This window comes from Tamandua tetradactyla, chromosome 6 (genome assembly GCF_023851605.1).
Source record: "Tamandua tetradactyla isolate mTamTet1 chromosome 6, mTamTet1.pri, whole genome shotgun sequence".
NCBI lineage: Eukaryota > Metazoa > Chordata > Mammalia > Pilosa > Myrmecophagidae > Tamandua > Tamandua tetradactyla.
Genome location: NC_135332.1, coordinates 168502333 through 168526632, shown reverse-complemented (window position 1 = coordinate 168526632; position 24300 = coordinate 168502333). Strand labels below are relative to the sequence as shown.

At 46.2% G+C, this 24300-nt stretch overlaps 1 protein-coding gene across 1 annotated transcript in view; it reads right to left on the bottom strand.

The window, feature by feature from the left end:
- Positions 1 to 24300, bottom strand: part of FER1L6 (fer-1 like family member 6) — a 178839-nt gene that overhangs the window by 132274 nt on the left and 22265 nt on the right. The window contains exons 2-3 of the mRNA XM_077167599.1: positions 5630 to 5712; positions 388 to 508 (exon numbers count right to left, since the gene is read on the bottom strand). Coding sequence (XP_077023714.1) covers positions 388 to 508; positions 5630 to 5712 — 204 coding nt within the window. The remainder of the gene's footprint in view (positions 1 to 387; positions 509 to 5629; positions 5713 to 24300) is intronic.

Below are 24300 nucleotides of genomic sequence, written 5' to 3'. Positions count from 1 at the left end.
CTTCTCATTTGGGACAAATGACCCATTAACACCTTGCTAAAACTTTTTGAAGAGTAGATAAGGGGAAGTTCTTGAATCTGTCTTCTGCTGTGCTGGCATTCCTGAACTAGGAGGGACATGAGGACCTTACTCAAGGCACGTAAGACCACTAGCTGATTGAGTCAGGACCCTGGCCTGCTGAAGGCTGACCAGTGCCGAGAAAACAGGGCCCTGCATTGCCATAGAGAAAACTGAGCCAACAAAGAACCTGTCTTCCTGCCTTAGACCTTTGGCTCTTAGAAGACAGTGACGAGTCTTATTCTCCTCTGTTCTCCCAGTGCCTGCAGGGTCCACGGCACATGGCATGCAGGGTAAATGTTTGTTGACTGCCTCCATCCAACACTGTACCTTCTCTTCAGAGGAGCTGAGGGGACAGGAGTGGTAGACGTGTCATCAGAAATCAAATCTCCTCCCAGTCCTTCCAGGTGGGAAGACCCCTCCTGGGGGGCTTGTGCTCCTCCCTGTCCATCTGGAGATGTAAAGAAACAAAGAAAATCCTGTTAAATATGAAACACGGTGGCAGTCTGAGTCCCTACTCTGTCCAGCACCCTAAGGGTGCAGGAAAGTACAAAACAGCCCTTGCCTGCATGAAACTTAACATCTCATTGCAAGAAAAGCCAGACACATCTTTAACAAAAAATAGCAATGCATCTTCTGTTTTCAAAATAAGAAATGGTGCAGATTTATATGCACGGCATTGCGGAAAGAAAATTGGATTATAAGCTTAAGGACATCCTGTCAAATCATAAACCCAGCCACTTACTAGAACTGGAACTTAAAACAAGTAATTTAATCTCCCTGAGCCTCATCAGCAAAATCTAATGTGCATAGGAATCACTGGAGAGCCTGTTAAAATGCAGATTCTGATTCATTAGGTTGGGGATGGGGTCCTAGATTCTTATTTCTAACAACAAGCTACCAGATGATGCTATGGCTGGTGGTTTGAGGATCTCTTTTTTTTGTTTTATATTTTTATTGATAAATCTTCACACACATACATTCCAACTATGATGTACAATCAGTGGCTCACAATATCATCACATAGTTGTGTATTCATCACCAGGATCATTTTTTAGAACATTTGCATCACTCCAGAAAAAAAAGAAATAAGAAAAAAGAAGAAACCCCTCCCTCTCATTGACCACTAGTATTTCCCTCTATCCATTTTATTTTACCATTTGTCCCCCCTATTATTTGTTTATTTTTTATCCATATTTTTTATCCATATTTTTTACTCATCTGCAAGAACCTCTTTTGAGTAGCAAGGTGTTTATAAAACTTAAATGAATGGACAGGAAACACTGTTCACTGCCGCCAGCACCCCTCTCCCTGCTGGGATTCTCACTGAGTGGATCTGGGATGCTGCCTGGATAGCAAGAAATTATAAATTCCCACAAGTGATTCCAACATATGGCAAAGATTGAGAACATTTTCCCACCAAGTGTTTGGCAAAAACTAAAGAGTGGATGGAACTTTCTACAACAATAAGAGGCTTTCACAGTGCAGCTCAAAGATGTGAATCCAAAAAATTGGGGTTTAAATCCCAGCCCTGCTACTTTCTAGCTCTGTGACTAGGGGCAAGTTACGTAACTTCTCTGAGCCCTGTTTTCTTCATCTATAAACAAGGCCCATGTTATTTATTCCAGAGGGTTTCTATGAAAATCAAATGAAACGAAATCTCTAAAGCCCCTAGCCCAGGGCCTGCCTGGCCCACGGGTATGGTGGGTGTGGGGAGGGGGGAGGGGTGTGGAAAGGGGGAGGGGTGTGTGGGGGGGAAGAGTGTGGGGAGGGGGGAGGGGCAGAAGGGCTCAAGCCGTGTTGGACAACTGGAGCACGTCACCCAGAATTCCCTGGCATTGTTTTCTTCACCTATAAAATGAAAGAACTGGATGATAAAAGTGGTCTTCAAACTTTTTAAAGCAACACGGCCCTTTTATAAATGCAATTTCATACTGAGCCTCAATAGGTGACCCAAGTCTATTCACAGCAGGCCTGTTTGTCACGGGTGGAACCGGTGGCAGGAGCCTCCCCGGGGCCCCCTGCCAGCTTCTTCAGGCACCTCTGAGGCCATTTCTCAGAATCCCAAGACTCCATGGGGCTCAAGTGGTAAACCAGTCAACTGAATAATCTCTAAGATACCTCCCCACTGTGGCATATGTTGGTTCTCTAACTTTACTTGGAAAGCCATGCAAAACTGTGCCCGATTATAAGACGGGCTAAGGTCCCAGGAGCTCAGGGGAAGGAGGATCGCGTGACCGGAACTCTGTTTTTACCATTCGCTCATTCAGCAAACAAAAGACAAGCCCAGCGCCCATGCCGCAGAGCCACAGGAGTGCCTGGGCCCTAACTGCGCCCCAGGACTCGGCAGGAGGAAGTGGATCCTTGCTCCCCGCCTTGACTTTCAGGGGCCTCTAGGATAAGGTTTTCAGTAGGCGGGATTGCGATGTCTACACGACAAAAGCTGTGCGCAGCTGGGTGCTAAGGAGAGAGGAATTAACCGAGCAGGAGCCTCTCCCCCAAGGGGAGGGTGAGACAGGCCCCGGGGCAGAAAAGCAGCCAGCTTCTTCAGTAGCATTCATTCATTCATTCATTCCATCATTCACTGAGTTCCTATTGTGTTCTCTCCAATCCACTCACCCCACACACAGCATCTCTAGTCACCCTTTTGAAAAATACAAACTGGGGCATATCCCTTCTCTTCTTAAAACCCCTCAATGACTTTCCTTTACACTCAGAATAAATCTGAAGCTCAGCTGGCTAACAACGCCCTGCTTTCTGTCTGTTCCAGGCCCCCTGGCTCTCCTGGCCCCAGCTCTCTGCCAGCAGGCCCCTCCATCCCGCTGCCCTGACAAGCTCCCTCCTGCCTGGCATGTTGCTTTCCCTGCATCTCTCCCCTGCCATACCCTGCTCAACTCCCTCTCCTGCTTGAACTTTTAAATGTTACCTCCTCGGAGACCCCCTGTGTGACCCCAGTAAAAGAGACACCCTGACAACCTCCATTTCAGCAGGTGATTTTCTCTACAGCACTTTTCTCAGCTTGTGAAAAGTGCACGTTTGGAAGCGACTCCTGTCAGGGCCGCACAGATAACGGACGGCACATTCAGAACAGGGTGATTTGAGGAGCGTTTATTTCCAAAGAGACTTTTTACAAAGGTGCGGCTGCAGGGCAACCTCCACGGGGAGTGCAGTGTCTGGGGCGCTTACACTCTTGGGCCACCAAAACCAAGGCGCGCGAGCAGCCACCTGAGCCTGGAAGTTGTGTTGCATCAGCTCTCCGAGGAGGAACACACCTGCCCAGGGTCTGACCGCTCCCTTCTCTGTCCCTCAGGCCCCCCTGCCAGGGCACCACGCGGCCAGGCCCGCCCTGACGCCAGAGGGCGAGGAGCCTGGGCCCTCTGTCCTCAGAGGTCAGGGCCGGGCTGTGGGTGGAGACCAGCGTGGGAGGGGCCGGCAGACGAGTCCCACCCAGACTGCCCTCCCACTCGATGGCCCAACATCCGCCTTTATACTCCCAGGACCTAGCACAGGACCCGGCACTTAGCAGACACTCCACCAATATTTGTTGAATAAACAAATAAACGAGTGAATGAATGATCCTGGGAAGCACCCAGTAAACATATGTTGGGATAACTAATTAATGGATGGATGGGTTGAGGGTAACTGGAATGTTAAGAAATGAAGACATAGCTACTGTGACTCAAAATACACAGATAAAAGAGCCAGACACTTTGAGAATCTCCAGATATTCCACCCAGAAAATCCCTAGCCTCCCGGGCCACACCAAGAAGGAAAGGCCAAAGTATCCCCTGTTCTAGCAACTTCGATTTGTCACTCTCCTACAGGGCCCGCCCCTGGCCAGCAGGCTGGGTGCTATTTGCTTTCTAGGAGGGGCCTGATTCCTCCTTGCTCTGTTTGCTTTGTGGGCTGGAGACGTGAATTGGAATGAGCCACAGGAGTCCATGTTTCTGAAGAAGACTGTGGTTGACGGGTTGTTCTCTTCTCCACCAGTTTGTCCTCTTCTCCCTTGTGCTGTCAGTAAGGACTCTTAGCTGGAAGCAGCCCAGACGAGAGGAGAGCCCAGGTCAAGACTGAGGTGGGCTCAGGAGCCAGCTTCTCCACTTATTAGCTGTGTGGCTTTGGGCAAGCTGCCTACCCTCTCTGAACCTCAGTTGTAAAATGGGGGCGACAGAATCCAGGTTTCAGAGTTGCACATGATGTCTATCAAGTTAGTAAGCAGCAGGAACTTATGCAATGTGGCAATATTATTATTTTCCATGTGGTCTTATTCAGCCCAGCATCCCCCTGTGCCGTCATTTCAAGGACACCAGAAAGGACCCCGAAGCCTTTTCCACCCACTCCCTGATGTCTTCAATTTGATTGAATAAACAACTACACCTAAATGGCTTTAAGCCTTTTCCACACTTAAATTGTAATGTCCCTCCCTTCCCGTTCTAATCATTATTAGTTGTCAACGGCTTAGCATGCATGAGCTTCTAAACTTTTCTACTGTGGGAAGAGATTTTACCTGAGGGCAAGGAGTGGCGGTAGGGGGCACAAGGACGCTGCAATAGGGGGCACAGTGAAGGTGTCTCCCCAAGCAGATGAGGGAGGCAAAGATAAAGCATACCCCCGACCCCACTTTAGTGTAGGTGAAAGGTCTAGAAAACTAACCCTGCATGGGTCACAGTCAATCCCTGGTCTCCAGCAGGACAAGTCTCTAGGGGACTGCCCAGACCTGTCCCCTCACACACACTTGATGCTACTTGAGTTGATAAGCACCAGGCGTCTGTCTGACGCTGGGCCTGGCCTGCACGGCCCTCCCTGTCCCCTGGGCCTTTCGTCCTCAGGGTGTCGGTTCTCGGGCCACCTGGGCTTCCTCCCCGGGCCTCGCGCCTCCGCAGTCAGGGCCACTTCGCGGCCGGTGGCCCTGGGCAGGTGCCGGGGGTGGGCCCACGCAAGGACCCCTCAACTGGCTTCAGGTTCTGCCATCCCCATCTCGAAATTCCTAATAATTTTTGAATAAGGGTCCCCACATTTTCATCCTGCACTGGCCCCTTCAAATTATACATCTGGCCCTGCCCACCCTTGATTTCATCTCTCTGAGCCTCTGTGCCCTCGCTGGAGAGACTGAGCTGACACCAACCCGGGAGGCCCCGGGAGAAAGTGAGGCGCCGTCCGCACAGGGTCCAGCAAGGCCTCCTGCGGGGCAGCCGCTAGCCTCGCTCTTCCTCTCAAGGTGTCGCTCGATCCTCCCCTGGCTGTGTGTGGCCAGCCCAGCAAGCCATGTCAGGTCCAGCTGACAGAGGGAGGAACTGAGGCTCAGAGCCACCGAGAACGTCAGAGCCCAAACCAGAGCCGACTCCTGTCGCTGCTCCCCCGTGGCCCTTGCCACTGGCCCCAGCCCACCCTGTTTGACCCAGTGACCAGGGGCAGGTGGCTTCGGGCCTCCACCTGTGAAGGGCCCAGTGTCTGAGGACCGGCAGGGGCACATTTCCTGCCTCGGTCCTTCTCGGGCAAGGAGGGTCCACTCTGCCAAGGGCGGGCCCACTCGCTCAGGCCCAGGGGAGCCGTGGCCCCCGGGAAAGCCCACCTTGTGCAGACTTGTTGGCTAGGATTAACCCCTTCTCTGCTTTCTTCTTCTTCTTCTTCAGCTTCAGCCCAAACATCCCCTTTCTGAAAGAAAAAAGAAAAGCAAACAGTAATGGTGACTTGTTTAGCCACAGCAGGGAGAAGTAAGTGCAGACACATGCACAGGGTTCCAGGCCCTCCCAGGACCGGGGTCAAAAGGCAAGTGTTAGGAGGATCCGCCAAGCTCTCCAGACAGCTCAGCTTTTGCAGAAGCTAGGAAAACTTAATGAGGTGTGACACAAATCCTATGACAATACATTTAACTTCTCTCTTCACCTCTCCTGCGCCAGGCACTGTGTCAGCACACAACAGGGTGACTTTATTTAATCATCACAGCTCCCCTCTCATGCCTATCTTACAGATGAGAACCCAAGGCCCAGAGAGGGTGGGTAATGTTTCTACAGTCGCACAGCTCTGGGCAAGCAGAGCCATTGCTGGGACATGGTGCTATTTGATAGTTGCCAGTGGGCGGTACTGAGTCTACTGTTTCCCCCAAGCAGAGGGAATGAGCTCGCCACAGCTAGCTCCCAGATCTTTCCCAAGGTCAGGAGGCCCTTGGACTTAATGAAGCCACACACTACAAGCTCACGGCTCAGCTGACCCACGGTATATGCCCACATGTCAACTGCTCTTCTCATTGGCCATGAGCAGGAAGCCACTCTGAGCCTCCCTCTCACCCCGGGAGAAGGCCTCCGTCCACTCTGGCAGTCAGCCTGAGCATGCCCAACCCCGTGCCAGCCTCCCGAGGAAACCCCTTTCTGGAGTTGAGGGGCAGGAGATCCTGTGTGGAAGGACAGACGGACATGGGTCGGAGGCAGTCCCAAGCCCTGCATCAGGCCGGCTCAGGGGCTGGCCCATTTGAGGAAGGGAAGGAGGACAAGGACATGTGTTTTTGGAGAAGTGAGGAGGGCGCAGCAAAGGCTCGAAGCCTTTTCAGTGAAGAGCAGTGGAAGGACTTAAGGTTTCTTCTTTGCTCACATATTTAGGCCTCGTGAGGTAGTGCAGTGGGTAAGAACAGGGACTCTGCAGTGAGGACGCCTGCATTCTAATCCCAGCACTGTCCACCTGGAACAGGTCACTTAACCACTTTAAACCTCGGGGTCCCCATCTGTACAACGAGAATGGTGATCCTATGCACTTCCTGGGAAGATAAGTTGAGATGATAGGTGCAAAGCAATCAGCATGGTACCTGGCCCATAGTAATTGCTCAATAAATGTTAGTCATCCTTGTTAATATTCTAAGGGTTAGGACTAGGACCCATGAGTGGAAGCAGCCAGGGGACAGATGTCCACTCAGTTCATTCAATCATTTATTTACTTATTTATCCTTCATTCTGTTTATGTTCTGTCTTGATCAGAATGAAGAATTGAGGGGCTGTGTGAGTGATGGGATGGGCCCCACTGGGAGGTGGTGAGTTCCCTGTTCCCGGGAGTGTGCCAGCAGAGGCCCGAGGACCCCAGTAGAGGATGTGAGGGAGGTGACAAGCACAAGAAGGGAGGCTGGCCGAGGGGAACCCCACCACACAGGCTTGGATCGGACTCGTGGCTCCTCGGGCAAGGCGTGGTCTCTTGCTGAGCCTCAGTTTCCTCATGGGTATAGTGGCGATAATAACCCAGTATCTGCTTTACAGAGTTGTAGTGAGAGTAAAATGAGATAAAGGAATTGAAGCACCTGAGACAATGTCTGGCATATGGAAAATAAGTTCCCAGGATCCTCCCCAGAGGCAGCATTTATTCCTCATGACTCATCATCCTCCTACGGTAAGAATATCATCCTAAGTCCCCCAGGAAGCTCCGGGATGCACAAAGGGCATTCTCCCTTTCCAAAATGTCCAAAAGGGAACTTTCAGCCCCAGCTCCTGCTATCCTGTTTTCAAAGGAATTCAGCAGAGGAATCATAGGACAGAGGCCAGAAGCTACCAAACCCTGGGTCAGGGTTTGCTGTCCCCAAGCGCTCAGCACCATGAGCACTTTCAAGAGGCAGAATCTGATGGTCCCCAAAACAAGCTCTGCAGATGCGCAACGGCTATCTGAAAAGGCCGAGTTACTTCCATATCCACAAATAGAAGTTGCTACTAATAATGACAAAATCTCCCAGAAAGATGCAACTTTCCTTTAGGAAGCTGGCATCCTCATGGTGGAGGGGCCAAGCACTCCAAATTCACCCCATAAGAACACTAGTGACTGAGAGGATGGGGTATGGCCAAAGTTGCTGCTGTGAGCTGGAGAGGAGAGACACATGCCCCACCTCTTAGAAAGAGGCACACCTGCTCCTCTGAAACTCAGAGTTCTGGAGCCTGGCTGCATACTACGGCCCCCAAGGGAGCTTAAAAAGGACTGGCGTCCAGGTCCCATCTTCAGGGATTCTGAATGATTTGATCCAGGCAGAGTCAGGGCTCAGAAGGCCTGGTCTGGGCATAGCTTAGACCCTTCCAAAGAGTAAGCCAATAAACTTTCCAGTAGCACCCAAAGGATTTACAATCAGCTCAGCCCTCTTGGGCGGTGGGTGTTTGTTTCACAAGCACACAAGGTTGTTTGCCTGGAACTGTGAGTCAGTGCTCAGGGGCACTCCCAGCTCGGCACCCAGGATGAAAAGGCTTCTTCATAAAATCCGTTTCTCCCCCATGCCCCGCGACATGGGGCCATGGCCAGGCCATGGACAGACTGGACAGCAGAGAGTCAACGGGTGACACAAGACTCAGCTCCGGGGGACCCAGACCCAGGATATTTTACTCAGATGAGCAGGTTTCTTCACTTGTGACACAAGGACATTTCTTACCCAATTCACGGAACGAGGTTAAAATATGGAATAACACTTATAAAGTCTAAAACTATTACACTGTTGATGACAAGGAAATGTGCTACAACAGTCCCCTGAGTGAGTTGAAATATTTTTACACAACTGTAGAGCACTCACTATGTGCTGGAACCCTGTTTTACATGCATTCTCTCTTAGGATCCTCACAGCACCCACGAGGTAAATGCTAACATTATCTCCATTTTACAAATGAGAGGTGGTCAGATGTTTCCAACGAGCAGATTGGCATCTGCCAGTACATTGGGGGGACTTCCCTGGTAAGTCTCCCAGGCAGCAGGTATCACGCAAACCCTTCTCCAGTTTGCTGAGAATGCCAGCTCGGGTACTCCTCCAGGTTCTCTGGTTTAGGATCTATTTACTCTCTTCCCAGGGCCACCCCAGGATAAGGCAAAAGACACACGGAAACCCACATACCAACCTGGTCTCCTCAGGATGAAAGCTACCATAGCTCTGATATCTGTATCCAAATGATAAGAACATTGAACACGGCATGCATTAGATTTGCTGCAGCACATCAGTTTAAGGTGGTCCCGTGTGGAGCCATGGGTCCTGAGATGCCAGGGGGACACACAGAAAGAGGAGCTGGACAGCTGGAATTTGGGCCTCATCCAGACCACTTTCAAACCATGCCACTGGGGGCTGGCCACCTGACTTCTCTGAGCTTCAGCTTTTTCTTCTTTGCGAAGTGGCAATAAGGTTAACTGCTTTCCCCACTGGGATATAATATCAAGCCCTCATTTAGTCCTCATGCTAAACTGCAAAGAGTTCTACAAATAGCTAATTTGATGTCACATCCAGGGCTCAGTGGAGCCAGATAAAGAAATGGCCCACAGCCGGTCTCCCACTCATGTCACCAGATTTCCTTTCTGGAATCACCTTTTCTACCTCCAGGGCAGACTAGAAGCAGCTCAGGCCAATGGGCCAAATAGTAAGTTAATTCTGCTAATGGAGTGTCCAGTACTGGCCTCTGCTGTTTCATCCCCACCTATGAGGACTATAAGATACAGATTACGTGTGCACCTTACCTTCCAAACCCAAGCCACAATACCCAGTAGGGAAAAAAAATGGTCTGATATGCAAATTTATGTTTATGAAAACTTTCAGCTACTTAAAAAATTAAATCATATTCAATATATTTTTAATTAAAATCCTTTATCAAAAAAATTTGTTTGCATGCCATCAAGTCCATCTTGAAAAAAAAATCCATTCCAAATGTTAGCACATTCTAAGGTTATCCAAGAGTTTTATATAAAACCCCAGTGGCCTGCTAGGAAACTATTTTGTGGGCATATCCCACCAATGTACTCATCTTACTCCTAACACTGGGATACATTCATTAAAGGCAAACCATTAAATATATAAACAGCTGTAATGTGGGCTTTGATAAAAGATTGTTAAATATAAAAAACGATGTAACATTCCACCTTGTCAATGCTCTGAAATTTTTCTTGCTTTCTCCCTATGTTCTTCCTATAAAACTTGTAAGTTTTGTGTCCAGCCTTGGCTGCCCATCAGAATCATATGAGGAAGCTTTCTAAAAATGTCCCACACATCATGTCTAGATCCCATCCCAGAAATGCTAATTCTGTCGGTCAGTGATGTCTCAGCAATTTCTAGAACTCCCTAAGTGATTCTCATTTCAAACAGGGTTGCAGACCCCTGTGTTAACTAATCATCAGTGTTGCCTTCTCAAAACAAAGGTTTCTATTTTGAAAAAGAAATTTAAAAGATAATTTCGAAACCAAAGGAGCAATGAAGTTTAGGAAATTCAGAACAGTTGGTAGATATTTTTGAGCAAGCTGGACTTTGTAACCCAACCTCCACTCTGCTCCCACTCAATCCCCATCCCTGCAGTTCGCCCACAGAGTTGGCTGCCTCTTCTTCTTAGGCTTAGGATCAGCCCAAAGTTGGAGCATTTCAGGTTGAGAGAGAAAAAGCAGTCCCCTGTTGGGTCCAAAATGTCCCAGGCAATGCTAATAGGCTAAACAGATCGGGTAGTTCCTCCCCATCTCAGGGGAGCCAATTTGTTCTTGTATGCTGTGATTTGGAGTCTCTAGCCTCACTGAAATGGTGAATGGCTGCTTCTCTTCTAGGTCCTCATTTTGTATTCCGGCCATCATAATAAGATTCAAATGTCACCAACTATTGTTGGGAAACTTGATATTGCAAGAGTCAGCCAAGCCTAGGAAATGCACCTCCAAGAATTCTAATTTACTAATCCCTCCTCCCATAGTTTCTCTGAACCAACAAAGACTGAAGAACAATTTGAAGCCACATCATGCAGATCCAGTCCTGCTTTAGCCAGCTTCTGACAACCCTGCTGAGATCTTTGCCAAATGTTCCAAGGTGAGGTGGTTGGAGGGTGTTGCCCCAGGAAAATGGAAGCTTTTTCCTTGCATGCTTCTGTCTCACCCCGTGGCACCCTCAACAATGCCTCCTACTGTTGCCATTGTCCAAGGTTTGGGGGCACCATCCACTCTTGCTCCTCTTCCTCTATAGCTAAGCTCAGCACATGACTCATGACTCCTAGTTAGAGAGCAAGGAAAACAACGAGGCAAATAGTGGCAGGTGAGACAATGACCCAGCACAGTGAAGGTGGCTGGATCTCTGCTGCCCCAAAGCTTTCTCTCGCCTGGGCCCCTGATAAGATGGTTCATTGTGTCCTATTCCATCTTCTTTATATCCTAGCTAATCAGAGCCCTGATCTCCTAAACACCAAGGAAGCAAGGTCCTCTTATCAGCCTTTAAGCCAAACACTGATGATAGGCATCTTCCCAACAAGTGGAATAAGCAGTACCCTTTCCCTCAATCCCAGCATAAGCAAGTCTCCAAACTCCCAACCTTTTTAGGCTTCCTTCCTCTCCTCACTCCCCAAACCCTCCTTCTCCCATATATTTCTTGATTATCTCTTGGTGGGATGGTGAGATTATGGCATCTGTTGGTTGGTATTTTTTCTCTTGGGTGGAGTTCAGGTTCAAGGCTCCTACTCCGATATGGCCTTACCTTCTTCGTGCCAACCTGCCCACAGAGCATTTGTATTCTACCCTTTGCTCCTACTGCCAAGTGAAAGTAAGTCATCGAAGCAGGGCTTCTCCTGTCTGCAACTGGGTGGGTGGGTCTAGCTGATTCACAGTGAAGTATTTGAAAATCAATCTGGACTCTGTTTCATACAGCTTCCTCCATTCTAACTTTACCCACAATAAAAGTGATGATTTCCACCTCTGTTTAATGCTTAGGTCTATTCCTCAATGGTTGTTGAATCTATGGGGAAGGGAGGTGTACGGTTACATCCAGGACACCAGTACACTGACATATAACAGATTTTGTTGCATACAAAAATCATTAAATTCCATAATTGCTAAAGAGAGGATCTATGAAATTCCTCTGAATCTCATTTGGTGTCATGGGCATTGAAGATAGGAGGGTTAATTAAAATATTCAGTTTAATAGCTACTTTTACAGTAGGACTCTCAGAGCCTTGAATATGCTGAGTGCCTTATTCAGGCACATATTCATTCAGAATATGCTGAGCCTTGAATATGCTTGAATATGCCGATGCCCATTGTGACTCTGGAAAAGTATGTCGATTTTCCCAAATGGATTTCACCGCAGAGGTCTTTATATAAAACATCTATGAAACTCACAAAGAACACTGTGTGGGAAACCCATGGAAAGAGAACACTGGGAACTTTTAGTGCTCTTTTCTCTTTTGAGACTTCTATGAGATGAGCAGGGATCGAGAAAGAACCACAGATGAAATAAAGATCCTGGGGCATCTCTCGCCTGCACCCCGTCTCAGCTCGCGCTCAGCTCGCGGCTCCTGATGGAGCTTAGAACACTGAGCTGGTCTCTCTGCTTCCATTCTCCTTCCTGCACTCTGTCCTCCATTCTGTAGCCATATTTACAAACTAAAGAGGGGCAGAGAATTTCCCTAATCTGATAAAAAACGTCTAAAAAAAACCCTAGAGTCAATATCATACTCAGGAGTAAATACTGAAAAGATTTCCCAGAAATTTCTTTTAAAAAAAGAGGAGTCAAGGATGTTTGCCATCACCCCTGCTATTGAGCATTGTGCCGGAGAGCCTCACCAGTGCAATAAAGGTTGACTGTTGATTTAAAAAGTGAATTTACCAAGGGACCTACAGGGAAAAAAAGTTGTATACAAAAATCAATTGTACCTCTCCATACTGAAAACAAAGAATTAGGAATTATAATTGTAAATAAGTTATGTTATAATAGCATCATAAAGATGAAAAACTTAGGAAATGAGTCTAAGAGACATGTGCAAGATCTTACAATTAAAATACGAAATAACATAAGAGGAGGACCACACCATGTTCATGATTGGAAAATGCAATATTAGAAATCTGTCATATTTCATCAAATTGATTTGGAGATTCAATTCAAACCAAATAAAATCTCAACAGATTTTTTTTTGTAAAAACTGACCATCTGATTTTAAAATTTATATAAAAATCTTGAAGAAGATTTACAAAGTGTTGGACTTCCCCTAAAAGGGAAATCTATATAAAGTAAGACTGTGGGGTATTATGCAAGGACAGACAAATAGACCAATGGAACAGAAAAGAGAGTGCAGATAAACACTGTCACCTAGTTTATGACAAAGATGACACTTTTCAATCTTTCAACAATTGATGCTGCCTAAGTGGGCTATCCATATGGAAAATAATTACGTTTTGACCCCTACCTCTTACCATATGCAAAAGTTAATTCCAGATGGATTGTAGAAAACATGGGAGATACCTCCATAACCTTGTAATAGGCACAAAATACATTAGCTATAATGGAAGAGATTGATACATTGAACTTGTTCATCAACAGATATCACTAAGCAAATGAACATATTAGTTACAGAATGGACAAAATACTTAAAATACGTACAACTGATAAAGGACTAATATTCAAAATGCATCAGAAACTCCCGCATAGACAGGCTGATAGAAAAATGGACAAGAACTTTGAACAAATTCTTCACAATAGAGATATCCAAAGGGCAAAAACAAACAAACTTAAAAATGTATTCAACCTCTTTAGCCTCCAAGGAAAGGCCTAATCAGAAGCCACCATCACCACCAGAATGCCTAAAATTACTACGACAGACAATGCTAAGTGTTGACAAGGATGCTGGATCCAGGAATGCTCATACACTGACGGTGGGAACGTGCGTGGGTGCAGCCTCTTTGGAGTTTTCCAGTTTCTACTAATACCAAATGTGCACATACCCAGTGTCTCAAGGATTTCATTTCTATGAATATGCCCAACAGAAATGCATACATATAAACACAAAAGGATATGGACAAGAACAATCACGGCAACATATTAACAATAGTAAAATATGGAAACAATCCAAATATCCATTAATAGTAGAATTGGTAAATTATGGCACCTACACGTAACGGAATCCTTTACACAAATGTGAAAGGATGAACTATTGCTATGCACAACCAAAGGGGAAAAATCTCAATATCATGTTGAGCAAAAGAAGCCAGTCACAAGAATACATTGTGTGTGGTTCCACTTAAATGCAGCTCAAAAACAGGTAAATCAAGTCGAAGGCTGTGGATGTTAGAACAGTGATTATCTTTGTAGAGGAGTGGCGGCTAGCGAGGAACATGAAGAGGCGTCTATAATTCTGGTATTGTTATATATTCTGATCTGGATGGTTGTAACATGGAAATATTCGTTTTGTGAAAAATTTTCAAGTCATACACATAACAATGTGTGTGTGTGTGTGTGTTTTCCTGTGTATGCATTATGCTTCAATTAAAAGCTTAAATTTTTAAAAGCATAGATTTAGGGATCAAACATCCTGTCTTCATAAATCAGCTCAACCACTCTCTAATTACGCACCCTTGTGCAAATCCCTGACACTTACATCTGTTCCTCAGTTTCCTTATCTATAAAATGGGAGATACATGCCTCTCCCATGGGGCTGTGGTGAAGATTAAATGATACAATAGAGGCAAACTTCTGTTTGTAAACACTGAAGTGCTATATCCCACACATGTTAAATGTTAAAAAAAAAAACAGGATCAACATTCTGTGAACGTAGGACTCTCTACAGTAGAGCCCAAGCCCACCCAAAACCCCACCCTCCAGGCACTGGACAGCTCCTCCCTGAACTCATCCTACTCCCTTGCCTTTGAAACTTCTCACTCTCCATGAAAAGTATGGGACTTCCCCCATCTCCCCCTGACAACCTCCAAATCTTTCTTTCATGCCCATGTCCACTATGACAGTATTCTCCAGTTTGGGAAGGATGAACAAGCCACTCATTCCTCCAGACTCCTGGACTTCATTCCATCTCTGTTATAGCACTTATCACAGGGTTATAATGGTTACTTGAAAAATCATCCCCCTCCTCTATTAGATTCTGCTTTTGAAAGCAGAAACCATGCTGCGTTTATATCTGTGTCCTCAGCATCCAGCACAGCGCCATCTGGGCTCAGTGAGAGCTGTATGGATGGATAGACAGACGGACAGGTGAAGCATAATGATAGAAAGCACCACAAGAGCTCAGTGGTGGTTCTTTGATCCTATTTTAAAATGTATCATATCAGAAAGAAAGGATTTAAGGCCGTTCCAAGACTGAAAGCACAGACAAAAAAGAATAATCTAAAATGTCAGTTGCTGAGCTTTGCGCTAATATTCACCGTGGAGCTTGGAAGAAAGAGAAAAGCATTCACTCTGGGGCCTGGTAAACCATTTGTGCCCTGCTAAATGGTGATCAGTTCTACTTAACCCAGTCTTGATTTCTATCCATTTCTACCCTTAAAATCACTCCCTTCTCTGATGCAGTCTCCTCTTTCTCTTTCTTATGTCTAAATATCTGTTATCAGTTGAGGATTTCTCTACCACCAGTCCCTTAAGTGGTCATTCAACAAAAGTACGTGGAAATAGTGGTGCTTCCCTGCCCTAGCCATCAGAGAAATGATACTAATATCTCTCAAAAAATAAGTGGGCCGACATGGCAGCCAAAGCCACAGCCCGAACAATCAAGTCCCCTCTAAACCTCATTCCTGTACCCCTGAACTTGCCTCCTGTACCCCTGAACTTGCCACATGCACCCTCTTATTCCCTAGTTAAGCAGAAATGAGCTTCCCAGCCCAATTGAGTCTAGTACTTGAAGAATGGTTATTTTCTTCCCTCTTCCCCAGTCTCACCTGGCTAATGCCTCTCCTAGGCCTGGTCGCTTCTATCCTCCAATTGCTATTAATCGGCCTTGCATTTTTAAACTTCTCACCAACTTTATTTCATCCATACTAGAAGCCTTTCACACCAAACCAATGTAGATGTGAGGGATTTTAGCCATTAAAACCGCCCCCTGGTCTCCATCCCTCTTGACCTAAATGAGATTCCCAAAAAGTTCTACAGCCCGTCAGCAAGGCCTACACCCCCTGACAAGCAAGAAGCAGCTACAGAAGACAGACCCTCATCCCTCAGCTACCTTTAAGATTAGGGGGTGAGAGGGGAGAAAGACTATGAACTATTAAACCTTACCATCAGGGAGTCCCCTGATACTGTGTCAAACTTTAGGGACACCCAAATTAAGAGGCCATGCCCTCGATCTTGAGGTTTACTCTTGTGAAGCTTATGTAGATAGTAGAGAAGCTTAGACTGCCTATAGGCATGCATAAGAGTTACTTCTGGAGGACCTCTGTTGTTGCTCAGATGTGTCCTCAATCTCTCTAAGCCCAACTCTGCAAGTGAAATTATTGCCCTCCCCACTACATGGGACGTGACATTCAGGGGTGAAAGGCTCCCTGGCGACGTGGGAGATGACTCCCAGGGATGACTCTGGACCTGGTACCATGGGATCAACAACTACATCCTGACCAAAAGTGGGGAAAGAAGTGTAATTAATAAAGTGTCAGTGGCAGAGAGAGTTTAAATAGAGTCGTGAGGCTACTCTGGAGGTTGCTCTTTGCAAGCTTCAGGTAGACCTTGCTACCTATCATCACCTGCCAGCCCCCAGGCAGGACCATTCCAGCCAATCCTAAAGAACACCTAGGGCAATATATAAGATTCCACAAGGGTTCCAGGCACTAGAGTAACTTTCCAGAAACCTACAACCTCCAAATGGGTCCCTGGTCCCGATAAGTCCTGAAACCTAGCCCAGCCTCTCCAGAACATCAGATAGTTTCATCTCCCTACCCCATATTAGTGACAGATCCTTCCAATATCAAAAATTTAGATTTGCCATAGCCCAAACAACCCCAAAGAGAGGTATGGAAAGATCAAAGGTGATGGTGGAATTATAAGAAGATAGGACTTACCAAATGAATATGAAAATGCTGAATCATTAAATTGATATCTCTTTTATTCTCCAGTATTTTAGAGCAGCTCAAAGTAAAAACCTCAAATTGCGAAATTGTAACCCATGTGAAAGTTTGAAATATGTTCCACAACTAATTCTGATGTTATGCTTTGAAATTTATAGCTTTTTTGTATATGTGTTATTGTTCTCAAAAAAGAAGGAAAAAAATTCAACTGTGATGATAAAAAAGTATTTAAGCCCTCTAGCCTCCTATATTCTGGAGCAGCTAGAAGGAAAATTCTGAAAGGATCATATGATAGCCCATGACAAACTCTGGATCTGTCTTGTAACCACTTTTTGAAGAATGCTTTAAAAACCATTGCTTTTTTATTTCTTTGCTTTGTATATATATTATACAATTGAAAAAGTTAAAAAAAAAAAAAAAAGATCAAGGGGTGGGATCTCTCTGAGGGGGAAGTTGAGGCAGGCTAGCCCGGGGACTGGAAAGGGGAGAGAAGCCCTTGAACAAGGACAGTTACTCAAGGTCAGGAGGACAATGTCCCCGCAGACACCCTGGGGCGGCCAACCCATCTGAAGCCCCATGAGCCCCACCTGAATGAGTCATCTACGGAGAAAGGCGGAGCCACAGACCCACCCAAATGTGCTATTTACCACCAGACGCTGCCCTGGAGAGAAGGGAGGGGGCGTATGTAAAGCTGGGCTATAAAAACAAACGGCTCCACGTTGCCTCTCGCCTCTTGCCTTTCTCACCTCTGTCTGTGCAAGAGTGCCCACGTCCTCTCACGTGTGTTCTCAATAAATTTTCTTCCTGCTTTAAGAAAAAAATAAGTATATGGAGCCCCTGGTAGGTTGCAGGCACTGTGCTGAGCTCGAGAATACAGAGATAAATGCAGCAGGGTCCTTACCCTGGAGACGGTCCCGCGTGGCTGGGAAGGCAGCTGCCCACACCATTACGAGCACCATATGAGAAGGTCTATCGTGCGGGGGAACCTGGGACACTGGGCCAGTTGAGGAAAGAACAACTTACATGGGAACAGAGCGGTCAAGAAAAGCGTCTCAGAGGAGGGAAGATTAGCATCTTAAACGAGGAGTAAGATTTCGACAAGCAGAGAAGAGATGGGGGAGTGGGTGGAACACTTACTGAATACCCACTATGTGTCTTTTACATTTGATAATTCATTTAGTCATCATCACAACCTTAAGAGGAGATCATATTAACCTTGGTTTAAAGAGGGAAACTGACCGGGGAGGCCAGGCTGCTCAGGATAAACAGAGGATGCAGACAGAGCTCAGGTCCAGGCCTGTCTGGCTAGAAAGGAGCCCAAGAAAGGAGGCTGTCTGTGCAGAAATGCCTCAGAAGCCTCCATCTCGACAGCTGTCGGGGGAGGAGGGGTCAGAGAGCCCTCCCCTTTCGCCGACTCTTGGCCAAGCACTCTTGCAGTGCCTTTACTGGTGCTCCCCTGTGAATACTTCAGACCAGCACCTCATGCCTGTCCTCAATAATACCCAGTCCATAAACAGAGGTCCCACTAAAGGCTGCCATCGTATTAACCATTTACCAAGCCACACCCCAAGCCCTTCTCCCCACCTTCGCAATATAAGAGATTCCTTAAGGGCCTCTCCCAGTATTAAAATATCCAAATATCCTATTGAGAAGTGTAAAGTGAGATTTGAGAAATAACCTCTCTGACTACAATAGATGCTCTGACTTCAACTCTAGTAGGGTTGGTTTTTGTCTGTCTGTTCTTTTTTTTGGCCCCACATCTGTCTGGCTTGAGGCTCCAAAACAGGACAGCAAAATAAACAACTACATTGTAAAAGTTCATGCATTCTGCCTAATCTTCTGGAAATTCATAGCATCTCAGAGCTGGGAGGGTTATTTAAGGCCCTCCATAAATTCCGCTGTTCAAATCCCTTTACACCATCCCCATTAAGTCCAGCCTAGTATATGCCTTGAATATCTCTAGGAATGAGGAAGTCACTACCTTCCTAGCAACCAATGATTGTGGTCACAGTTTTTTCAAAGTACATAGAGATTCAGGAGTAACTTTGGTTGGATACTTGCCACTCCACCAAGAGAAAGATCTAAAGTCTCAGGGTGGGGGTGGGGGTACTTTAGAGCTTTGCACGTAATAGTATTTAAGATTATTTGTCTTCTAAAACCCTGTCAACTGAAAAGCCAGCCCATGCTTGGTATCTCCACTGATGAAGAACTTACTCCCTCATAATGCAAAAAGCTGATGATCACAAATACTCCCAAAGCATGCAAAGAGGGGGAAATAGGAATTTATATGAGTTTCTCTGAAAGACCAAAAATAAAACAGTTCAGAGTGCATTGTAACAGGACTATGTTATTTTCATCAAGAAGACATGAAATAATAAGGTCATTCCCACATCTACCTTTGAGGAGAGCGATTAGCATGAAGAGGCTGAGCTAAAGGTAGGATTGGAAAAAGGCTATTAGATATTTGAACTTGGATGTATCAGGTCCAGGAGTCTGGGTTTGGGGGAGTGAGGAAGTGAGGGAATCTGTCCACCCCCTCCTCCCACAGTCTCAACATGAGATCTATTTTGTATCTGTTTCACATACTGATGAGTTTGAATAACCATCAAGACCAATCAATCAAGACCAATCAATGCATTTAACAAGTAGGAAAATGGAAGCCCAGGAAAAAAAAAGGAAGAATCAGCTCATGGATCTGTTTCTTGAAAGAGTGGGAAATTCCACATGGCCACGTATCCAGTACTTTAGCTCCAGGAAGGCTAAGACCTCAGCAAGCATGGCCCCCACAGCACTTCTACTCCAAATCCAGGCCAGGCTAAGGCTGATTACAAATGCACCTTGAATTCCATTCATTCAAAAATTGATTTTACCTTCAGTGGCACTTCACGTCAAGATTCCTATGCATTACATAAAATGTTCCAGGGGATTAAAATGATGGCTTAATTACTTTTCTCCATATATTCAAAAAAGAAAACGAAAGGAAATCCACATTTGTAAAAGCACAAGCAGTTCAACGCTGAATGAAAGACTATGGTATTTCAAATACGAACCTCCTCTGTATGTTTGAATTCCTAATGGGTTCTACAGCCAAGAGGAGGGAAAATCTACTTCACTCAAACTGATTTGTTCCAAGGGTAAAAACTTTAATTACAGCAATCAAATGGAGATCTCCAATCAGTTAAAACTTGAAATATAATGAAGCAACTCATTGCAATTATTCACAAATAGCTTCCAGTCATCTATAATCCAGGCACGATCTCAGAGGGAAAAAAGTCCCCTCAGAAATGATTGTCACAATTCTCGTTAATGTTCTGCATAGAAGGAAACAAAACCCAAAAGCTCATCCATCAAGCCTGCACAATCAAACAGCATGCTGGCTGCACTGTAGAGTGGCTTGATAAAACAACTTGTCTCCAGTGAGCCTCCCTGTGAGATTTACAGAGTCTCAAAAACAACAGAAGCTCATCAAACCTTCTCTCCCTTGCTTACGTGGACACTGCTCAATTTTCTTTTAAATGATTTTGTGAAAGCTGAAGTTTGAGATTCTGGAGCAGGAGAAGGAAGCTCTTGGTCCCACGAACTTCTCCCAAGAAATCGTCCTTAAAGAGTTTCCCCTCAGCTCAGGGACAAACTGACCAAGTCCCAAACGCCCAGAGGCTTCACCGCTGCTGACCCCCCAGGCTCAACTTGGAAACATCCCAGCGAAGGGCTCTAAAGGCCTGCCTTGTCCACGGCCTCAGACCCAGGAGCCTCTCAGTAAATATCTGCTGCTGAAAATGCTGATTGTAAACTCACAAACCTCACAAGGAGGAAGGACTCATTGACGCCCGATCCATTACGATGGGAGCAAAATCAGCAGCGGAGAAAGTTTACATGTCAAGCTTATATACAAACAGGATGCATCGCTCCCTGCACCTGCTTAAAATTCCCAGTTCACACAGTGGCAAGTGCCACATGCATAAAACCAGGAGAGGGGAGGAGCCAAGATCCCGAGGAGGTCAACAGTGGCCACAGGTCTGGTGTTTTTTCCTTATATAAGTTTCCCTCGATTTCTAGTTTTTTTCCTGAGTGGGTGTTAAATTTTGTCACATGCTTTTTCTGTATCTATTGATACAATTATAGGATTTTCTTCTTTATCCTGTTAATGTGATAAATCAATTACTTGATTTTAGAATGTTGAACCAGCTTTGCATACGTGGAATTAAAGCTCACTTGGCTGCAGTATATAATTCTTTTTATACATTGTTGGATTCTACTTGGATAATATTTTATTGAGGATTTCTGTATTTATGTTCATGAGAGATACTGTTCTGGTATCTTCACAGGTCCTATTTGCATGATGCTTTGCCCTTCTCCTAGCACTTTACCATACACACAGGGCCCTCACAGAAGCCCTGCTAAGGCAGGGAGAAGCGTTGCATTTGCACAGCCCCCTGGATAAGACACAGATCAAGTCTGACTTTGATATTTACCTACCATCTGTATGACCTGGAGCATCCTGCAAAACCTTTTTGTACCTCTATTTCCCCCTCTGCAAAGTCGTACAAAATAGTGCCTACCTCCTAGAGTGGTGAGGATTCAGTGAGTTCATATGTGTAAAGCACATGAAAGGAAATAACTTCTATTTTTCTTATTTCAGGATGAGAAACTGAAGGTCAGTGAGGTTAGACAACTGGCAAAGTTACCTGAGTACAAACCAGCCAAGCTGAGAACAGAGTAGGATCTTTAGATGGCTGATTGCCTTTCCTTCTAGACACACCAGGATTAAGTCAGCATATAGCAATCCATTAGGCAATTTATTATATATACTCATCCATTTTATTGTCATTTTTCAACGTGCTCTGGACAGTCATAATAGCTGCCCTCCACTGACCACATTGGGCCACACGCTCTATATACATTTTTCATTTAGTCTTTCCAATGCCCATCTAAGGAAATTGGGATCTAAAATGTCAAACAATCTCCCTAAGGTCCCACAATCATAAGCAGCCGAACTGGAGTCAAACCCTAGCCAGTCAGATCTCCATCCTGAAATGGTGCCTCCCTAAGACCAGTCAGAGCCACCATTTTTCAAGCACCTAAAAAGTGGTGCTGTACAAACTTTATGTCTCCGATGATTAATGCCCTGGCTCAGAGAGGTTAGGGAACCTGCCCATGGCCACACAGCAGTCTGAGACCAAAGTCCATCCTCTTTGCATTCTGCCTGGGGCCTCACACAGGATAGTGCAGGTCTCCAACGACAAGCATGGAAGCAGCATCCCCAAGGGCTTGGCAGACATACAGACTGCAGCCGAAAGTGGGTTAGAACTCAGTAATGAGTCACACAGCAATGGGCCTCCCCTTGACCAGCAAGGCTCCCTGGCCCCAGAAGCCCTCAGACTCACCAACTTCTTGGACCAGGCAGAGGTCAGCAGGCAGCAGGTGCAGCATCCAGGAAGAAGGAGGAAAGCTCCCATCGGGAATCCACCAGCCCAGGCTGCCTCCCAGGAAAGGCCCTTCCTGTGTGTATCTACCTGGCAGCTGCCTATCTTTGGGTGAAACTGAGCACCCTCTGCTCAGCTTGGCCTCCGGAGCCCAAGACTCTGATCAGCAAACACAGAAGCTCAGAGCACGTTCTAAGAGGAGGGGCTGCCAAGGTGCTGTTATTCCACCTCAAGTAGCCACAGGCAGATCAAGACTCAAGGGCCCTGGCTCCAACCTTTTGTCGCAGCCCTGATCACCTTCCAACACCATCTAGCCTTCAAACCTGGATTTTTAACCACTGTCACCATCCCTGCTCATTTGTAATACTTTTTTGTTCACCTAATAATAATAATAAAGCATATTTGTTGATTGCACCACTATGTCATGGAGAAATACCAAACAGACCACCTTACAGGTTTATTTCTCTGCTTCACCTCAGGCTGCGTCCATGTGGCTCTCTCTGCACCAGCCCCATGTTCTGCCTTCAGCGACTTGATGGGGACGTGGCCCCTCCCTGCAGGTCCGTGCACATGCTCTTCTCTGCACCTGGTGTCCACCTGCCCCTGACGCCTGCTAACACCGTCCATCTTTCAGGGTCGGGTCGCATCCCATTTCCAGAAGGGCCTTCCCCGACCCCCAAGAGCCCTCAGGCCCCAGGCTCTGTGCTCTCCTGGTCTCCGGTGCTCTTTCTTTTCAACGTTTCTCAGAATTTGTCATTTTATGCTTATGTGATTTTTTTTCATCACTAGACAAAAGTCCCATTGGGTAGGAAGTTCATCTGGTTGACCCACTGTTATCTCCCCAGCACAGAATAACGCAGAGTAGGCACTTCTACATCATTAATTTATTCAACAAATGTTTATTGAGTTTGTAACTCTGTACGAAATGCTGAAGTAGGTGCAAAGGGAAGCACAAAGTTGAGAGACAAAACCACCGTCCATCAGGAGATTGGAGCCAAATAGACAAGCCACAGTCAACTCTTTGAGAAATTATCCAGTTATTAATTACCTTTGCTTCTTTATGTTCCTTCTTTCTCTTGCTGTGCTTGCCCCTTAACCATCGTCCCTGATTGGTACTTGCCCCAAAGGGAAGAAAGGGTGAGCTGGCAAAACTCAAAGAGGCAATTATGTAACTGGGAAACAGCTCTGGAAAATGAACCTGGGGGCTGATGCTGTACAAGTGTCTAAAGTGAGGTTTGAGAACTGTCCTAATTGTTTTAGGAATTCAAAAAGAGAGAGAATTTGCAAAGCAAGGAGTTTGTGAAACCTTTCTCGAGCCCTCTTCACTCCAGGCCTGACAATGAGGATGCAGCTGCAAGTTGGATGCAAATTCAAATGCAGACCTTCCCAACGAGCCGCCCACCTGCCCCCATGCTCTGCCTCCTGCCTGGTGGTCTCCTGCGGGACAGAATGCATTTCAGTGTCTGCACTCATTCCTCCACGTGCAGCATTAGTTATGGGGTTGCCTTGGAGAACTCACAGCAATCCCATCATCATTCAACAAACACTGAGTGTCAGTTAGCTCCCAGCACTATGCTAGGGCTGTGGACAATCCAGGACAACGATGACTAAGACACTGTGTGGTGGTCAAGAAGCACAGCGTCCTGCTAGCAGATGATGTGCTTGCAAAGGCTTCAGCCACCCCAGAATTACAATCCTTTATATTTCTAGTATAATTTATAGATTACAAAGAGTGCTCTACCGGCCGCATGTGATGCAGAAAAAATAGATGCTCTTCCTCCATTTGTTGGATTAACTATTTGGGTTCCAGAAGGCTTGGATGATTTAATGTTGCATGGCTGCATAACAAAGAGCAAAACTGGAAATTCCAGCAGCCAGGATGGATCTCTGGCTGTGGGGAGCTTAGGCAGCCGACAAACCCAGCACCCCCACCCCCACCCCCGTGCTTCCTTTAGACCCACCTCTGTGTCACGCTGAGGCCACACTTCCCGGAGGCTGCCCCCAGCCAATGGCACAGCACAGTAAGCAAACAAATTTGTCCCCCTCCTGAGAGACCCGGGACTCCTCGAATGGGTGGTTTGCGCTCTAA